This window comes from Zea mays, chromosome 2 (assembly GCF_902167145.1).
Source record: "Zea mays cultivar B73 chromosome 2, Zm-B73-REFERENCE-NAM-5.0, whole genome shotgun sequence".
NCBI classification, from domain to species: domain Eukaryota; kingdom Viridiplantae; phylum Streptophyta; class Magnoliopsida; order Poales; family Poaceae; genus Zea; species Zea mays.
Window position 1 is genome coordinate 242,230,666 of NC_050097.1, and position 6,560 is coordinate 242,237,225.

At 44.6% G+C, this 6,560-nt stretch overlaps 1 protein-coding gene across 2 annotated transcripts; it reads left to right on the forward strand.

Annotated features, from left to right (window-relative positions):
* The first annotated feature begins 450 nt into the window (after window positions 1-450).
* LOC542637 (Casein kinase II subunit alpha) lies at window positions 451-5,896 on the forward strand. Of its 2 annotated transcripts, none has more exons than NM_001112162.3 (10): window positions 451-613; window positions 2,727-2,856; window positions 3,005-3,199; window positions 4,485-4,642; window positions 4,705-4,795; window positions 4,912-4,977; window positions 5,092-5,174; window positions 5,272-5,335; window positions 5,434-5,502; window positions 5,579-5,770. In NM_001112162.3, exons 1-10 carry the CDS (start codon window positions 510-512, stop codon window positions 5,633-5,635), a joined length of 1,017 nt encoding a protein of 338 aa, NP_001105632.2. In that variant the 5' UTR covers window positions 451-509; the 3' UTR covers window positions 5,636-5,770. The 2 variants fall into 2 exon arrangements, with proteins under 2 accessions (NP_001105632.2, NP_001350844.1); NM_001363915.1 differs by lacking the exon at window positions 451-613 and adding an exon at window positions 848-1,225 and having other exon boundaries at window positions 5,579-5,896.
* The last annotated feature ends 664 nt before the right edge of the window (window positions 5,897-6,560 follow it).

The following is a 6,560-nucleotide window of genomic DNA, read 5'->3' on the forward strand; positions in this document are numbered from 1 at the left end:
AGAGAGCACCTCCGCCTCACGCCAGGTCGCGGACCGTCCGGCCCCTGGCCGCGAACCGTCCGCGCCTGACTAGAGAGCACCGCCGCTGGTTCTTTTGAGTGATTGACGCCTCCAAAAAGGCGTCAACATCAACAATTTGTTCACGGATAAACACATGGCAAATTTGTTCATCAATAGTACAAGTGCAGAGCCACAATTCAACAAACACCTCGGTTACGTCGGATGTTCGTTCCCTTGGGCGCCCGTCTTGACCCTGATCTGGCCCATCTTCGTCATACCCCTCCACAAAGGCCCGTCCGAAGGCCACGTTACTCCGGGCCTAGACCTGGGGTCCGTGTACAGCACCTGGTCCGACGCTAGCAGGCCCATTCCGCTCTGCAGGCCCATCTCGGTTACGTGGAGCTGCTGCGCCGAGCAGCGAGTCGTCTGCCCGACGCGGCCAGCGCCAGCAGGAGCGCCGCCGCTGAAAGCCTCATCAGGTTCTTGCTGGACCACAGCTGAGACCTCCCATGCTTGCTATATCTGTGCTGTGCAGCTGGTGTGACGCAAGTGGTGAAGTGATGACGATGATATATGCTACCGTCCGGCGGCCGGGGTCGTACAGTGACGGGAGGTAGAAGATAAAGCACCTATACCTATCCGTCACCACATAATCTTGTTTGCACTCCCTGCATGCCTCCACTGAGACTGAGACCGACAAAAGTGTATGAATTATGCCAGAAGTGTTTCGATCGAGTAGTGGATTTAGACGACGGATTACGTGGCATGCATGAGCATCTGATGACAAGTTGACAACTAGGCTGAGATCGCCATCTTCTTGGTTGGTCGGAAATGAGCTCGACAGGTTGAGGTTGTCAGCCAGCGAGATATCTGATCTCCTCCGGCTCCGGTGCGGTGAGGACCCCATCCCGCCGGCGGACAAAAGTTACATGGCCTGCCCCCCGCCCGAACAGGAAGAGGGCCCACACGTCGGCCACTCTGTCTGACCACAGCACCCCCACCACCTAGCTTTATTCCCAAAACGTTTTCCCCTGGAAAGAGAAAAAGAGAAAAACGGAGATTCCTTGCCCCCTTTTCCCTTCCCCATCGTCGAAACCCTAGCCCCGCCTCGCCGCCGGCACGCCGGATCGGTCGGCGCCATGTCCAAGGCCAGGGTCTACGCCGACGTCAACGTGCTGCGCCCCAAGGAGTACTGGGATTACGAGGCGCTCACCGTTCAATGGGGGTGAGTGCTATCTCGCGCGCTCTCCTCTCGCGTCCTCCGCCCCTCCTGCGCATAACCCTACCTCAAGCTTCGGTTTCGCAGTGCTACGAGCGTGCCTGTATGACGAATCGTTTGATCGGCTCGTAAGGCTGGGCTCGGTACAGTGTTCAGGCGGAACTCCTGTAACTTAGCTTGGATTGGTAGTGTCGTTTGGGTTGTACACATGCTATTCAGGTGGAGTTCCAACATGTGATAGTCCCCATGCTTAGCTCGACTGGGTATTGCCGTTTGTTTGGTGCATCTGTTCTATAGTTTTGTTGGCAACTGTTTGGCCATGAGCTAGCTAGTTAGGCTGCTCTCCTGATGATATAATAAGTGCTCATTATTATTCCTGCTAATCCTTCTGTTTTGCGATACCTCGACATCACCATTAGGCTCATTGATTGCTCCTACTAATCCATCCATTTTTTGATACCTCGATTAAACCATTAGGCAACTGATTAATATGATTTGTAGCGGCAATTATGAGCTAAGAAGTATTTGAGATCAATTTAATGGAAGCTTCGCCACATATGTTCTGAATGACTGAATGTATTGCTTTCCTCGTTTAATTTCATCACGAAGCTGAATTAGTTTCGTGATTTTTGCGAGATACCATTTTCCTTAACTTGATTTCTCATTTTGTATATTGGTTTGGCAGGCATAATTTGTAAAACGTTTGGATTGGTAGTCAAATTCAGTTATTATTAACTTGGTTCTGGAGCGATATATGGTTATATCCTATGAGTTCTCAGATCCTACTGATTCATTGTACTCTTAAATGCGAAACGACAATTCAAAACAACATCCATGTCTATCTGGCCAATCTACAACTCTTTCTCAGCTCCATCAACCACTAAGTAGAGCTACATGAAATAAATAAAACCCAGTTGGTGCATGGAATCTACTGCAATACCCATGGTTTTTGGATTACTAAATGCGCTTAGCTAAAAGTTGATTTAAGGTTGTAATCAACACTTGATATTTACCATGTCCATAGATCTTTGATGTTCTCTATTTGACTGCTGTGTCTACGCAATTGGCGTTGAGCTTGGCCTTTTTTCTTATAGCTTTGATATCATACATACTTAACAGAACAGAGTCTAAAATAGCTGTATGTATAATAGACGTGGGTTGTGGGGTATGCCAAATATGCAAGGAAATATCACACTTAGGAATCAAGTACTGATGTTTTCTCTTCTCTCTGCATCATCCAAGTCCCAGATATGAAAGAAAACCCCGTGCCTGAAGAAACTAAACTAGTTTATTTTATCACATGTATTTTAAGCAGGAAACTGTGGACATTTCTGCCTCACAATGATAGCTCTATTCTCTTCCTGCAATTTTCTTCTTTAAATCATTTTGTTATTACTCCTAGCCTTTGGATAGCCGTCGTGTGACTGACAACTTTAAACGTGCAGTTATATTTTCCCAAACCCATTACATTTTGGGTTTCTGACAAGTATCATATCTCTTTGATCAGTGAGCAGGATGACTATGAAGTTGTCAGGAAGGTCGGGAGAGGAAAATACAGTGAAGTATTTGAAGGTATTAATGTTAACAATAATGAGAAATGCATCATCAAGATCCTCAAGCCTGTGAAGAAAAAGAAGGTAGACTATGAACTATATCACCTGCCCTTTGTAACTTGTTATCCCCTGAACCTACTATTTTACCAATGACAGGCTACTGTTTTCATTCCACACATGTTTAAATTTCATAATTTCAATTGATTTTAACCTATGCCTCGTGCTGGTGTAGATCAAAAGAGAAATTAAAATTCTTCAGAATCTTTGTGGAGGCCCTAACATTGTGAAGCTGCTCGATATTGTTAGAGATCAGCATTCGAAAACGCCCAGCTTGATCTTTGAATATGTTAACAACACAGATTTCAAAGTGCTGTACCCAACATTAACAGATTATGACATTCGGTATTACATCTACGAGTTACTCAAGGTAAATTCTCATATTTTTGTTACATCTGTCACTCTGTGTAAACAGCTGGTATATTTTCTTCTTTAAAGAAGTCTTTGTAACCAGTGTTTGACAAGGCGGCATTCTGCGGCTGCCTAGGCACATTTATGCGCTAGGTGACCGGGTACCATGGAGCCTAGGGGGATAGGCAGGACCTAGGTGGTGCTTGTTGGCCGCAGTGGCCAGACAAGTTGTTCCTGGATGCTGAGCGGCAGGGTTGGAGGTGGGAATAGCAGCTCCCACGAGGGAGGAGGCATGGACAGCAGGCGCTGGGGAGGTTTGGATGTCGGGAGGCAAAGGTCAATGGTACTGACGGCAGCGGAGACGACAGTCGCAGCCAGGAGGAGCGAACGGCGCTGGAGAAGGAGAGGGCGCCGGAGAAGGAGAGGGAGGAGGCAGGTGTCGACAGAGACGGAAGGGAGAAGGCGTGCGGCGGCAGAGACGGAATCACGGGAGGGAGGTGGAGAAAGCAGAGTTTGGTTCATGCGGCTGGGTGGAGGATGGATAAGGTGGGGTGGGTAAGGTGGGCTGAGCTCTTTTGGGGTGTGTTTGGTTTGAGGTCAAAGTAGGATGAGTCGGGGGCGCCACCGTTCGCTCGATTTTTTGGGATCACGCCGCCCCCAAAAATCACTCCGATGTTCATCTTGCCCCCGGTTGACTCTTAACCAAACACTATAAAAAACGTGGCCGTCTCATTCCATCCCTTTTTGTACATTCAACCAAACACACCCTTGATGGCCCTTTGTTCCAACTTTAGGTCCACAGGTCTTATATTTCTTCCTTTACTTATGGTAATTTAAGGTTATATATGTGTATAAAACACCTAGGCTCGCTTAGGCTCTAGGCTGTGGGTCACCACCTAGAGAGCGCCTAGCACCTAATGTAACCTTGTTGGTAACCCAATTTGCTGGAACTAAAAAGGCTTGGTTGCTGCTATTGAAGTCTTGGCAATTTCAAAGTATTGATATCTATCTATTTTTAAGTTCCAGTGTTCACACAGGTTTCTGTTTGTGCATTTAGGCATGTTATAACGAAATAATAACTCCTTTGTATATGAAACTAATGACCGCACCAAGTTACTGTTTATCTAGTCATAAACTAATTATCAGCAAAAAACTGATATGCAATCAATCTTTCTGTGCAATTGAACGGGAAGCTTGATTGCACAGCAGTTTTTTTTTCCCTAATTATCAAGGAACCTGTGTTTGCAATTGAGTGGGAATTTCACTATGGTTGCATTAACTGTTTCTGTTTTCTGGATATACAGGCATTAGATTACTGCCATTCACAAGGTATTATGCACCGAGATGTGAAGCCCCACAATGTTATGATAGATCATGAGCTTCGGAAACTCCGGCTGATAGACTGGGGTCTTGCTGAATTCTATCATCCTGGCAAGGAATATAATGTCCGTGTTGCATCCAGGTAGCTGCAGATATACTAAAAACTCTCATTGTTGGTTCAATGGCTAACAGCAGTTAATTCAGGTACTTCAAGGGGCCTGAGCTTCTTGTTGACTTGCAAGATTATGATTACTCTTTGGACATGTGGAGTCTGGGCTGCATGTTTGCTGGGATGGTATTTACCCACATTACTATTCCACCTATTTGCTGCCATATCCTGATATCCTCCTTTGGTATCTCTGACGGTTTCTTATAGAAATAACTGGTACTGATTTGCTGTTCTGATTGCAGATTTTTCGTAAGGAACCATTTTTCTACGGGCATGACAACCATGATCAACTTGTTAAGATAGCCAAGGTTATCAATTCAGCCTGCTTGTTGTTTGCAATGAACTGCTTAGCTAGCTATGTTGCTTACTTTTGCAATGTCATGTAGCTTGCAAGTGCTGATTATTGTTACATCCTTTATCAGGTACTTGGGACAGATGGGCTGAATGTTTATTTGAACAAGTACAGAATTGAGCTTGACCCTCAGCTTGAAGCCCTCGTTGGAAGGTATAGCACGCCACTGCTCACTAGACTTTTTGGTGGCGCGCCTTTGCCGCATTTTTCATTAATATAAGGAGAATCTTGTTTTTTTGGGGGGATGCAGGCATAGCAGGAAACCCTGGTTAAAGTTTATGAACGCAGATAACCAGCACCTAGTGTCTCCTGAGGTGTGTGCTAATGTCTCTCTTGTATTTTAAATAGGCGTAACTAGCATTTGATTGATGGCTCTCGACTCCTGACAGGATCCCTTTGTTTATCTCTGTAGGCCATAGATTTCCTTGACAAGCTTTTGCGTTATGATCATCAGGAGAGGCTTACTGCACTTGAAGCTATGGTGAATTTCCCAGTGCTAGTTTTAATTGTTTTGGGAGGTGTGGATTGTGATGCCTTGTCGTTTTATATTGTTGCAGACGCACCCGTACTTCCAACAAGTGAGAGCCGCTGAGAACAGCAGGACGCGAGCGTGACAGGCAAAGAGCGAAGACCATCTGCTCTTTTATCAGTCAGTCAGGTTGTATGAGATGAGTAGCCGTTGGGTCACTTGGCAGAAAATAAACAATAGCGGTAGAGCCTGTACTGTACGTAACGTAACCTCCTCGAGGAGTTGTGAGGTTTGGGACGTGATTGCGAACATGGTATATTAATGATTGTTCATGTAAGGTGCTGTTTGGTTCAAGAAATGTAACACAAATGGTAATGGTAATGGTTTACGCTCGATTACTGGCGGTAACAAATTTGAATAGGCTGATATCAATTTTTAGTGTGTTATTTGATTACGGTTGGACTAAAACAAACATGATCTAACGTTATCAGTTACCCATTACGTTATAAATATGTGAACCAAACGGCACCTAAGATATTTGTCATAAAATGTTTGTCCGTTTGCTCCTGGGGGCTACTTTCCCTTTGTGACTAACCTGAGAATTGACGGTTAATCTGACAGTCCCTAAGGACTATATATATATACTAGATAAGTGCTCGTGCGTTGCAACGTAGCCATATGTATGGCGATGTTGTGCTGTTATCAAAATTAATCTCTAAAACTTTGTGATAGTCATAAAACAACAAAATTAAGTTCATGAAACAAATATAGTATACGAGCTCGCTCTGGATAAGAAATATTTTGATACATCTCTGTTGACCACTCAATTTTAAAGCAACTTACAAATATTGTAAAGAAGGTTGAATTAAAAACCAGCAAACTTGAATGCTACATATAGTACATTTCAGTAGGCTTCATAAATCACTACTCCGGTTGAACAAACCTAATTTTGGCCAATTCTAAACAACCATACATATAATTGTGTGCACTTTACGATAATTTCCATGGGTACATATCCTGACACGTTCGATTCTCTTATCCAAATGCCAACAAGGTGGGTGAATGAGGAG

What these genes read in the sequence shown, in the direction of transcription:
- LOC542637 (NM_001112162.3), top strand. Translation starts at nt 510, where the DNA reads ATGCTTGCTATATCTGTGCTGTGCAGCTGGTGTGACGCAAGTGGTGAA. An exon ending in AGCCTGTGAAGAAAAAGAAG is followed by an intron (nt 2,857 to 3,004) that starts GTAGACTATGAA and finishes GTGCTGGTGTAG; the next exon opens with ATCAAAAGAGAAATTAAAAT. An exon ending in AATGTCCGTGTTGCATCCAG is followed by an intron (nt 4,643 to 4,704) that starts GTAGCTGCAGAT and finishes CAGTTAATTCAG; the next exon opens with GTACTTCAAGGGGCCTGAGC.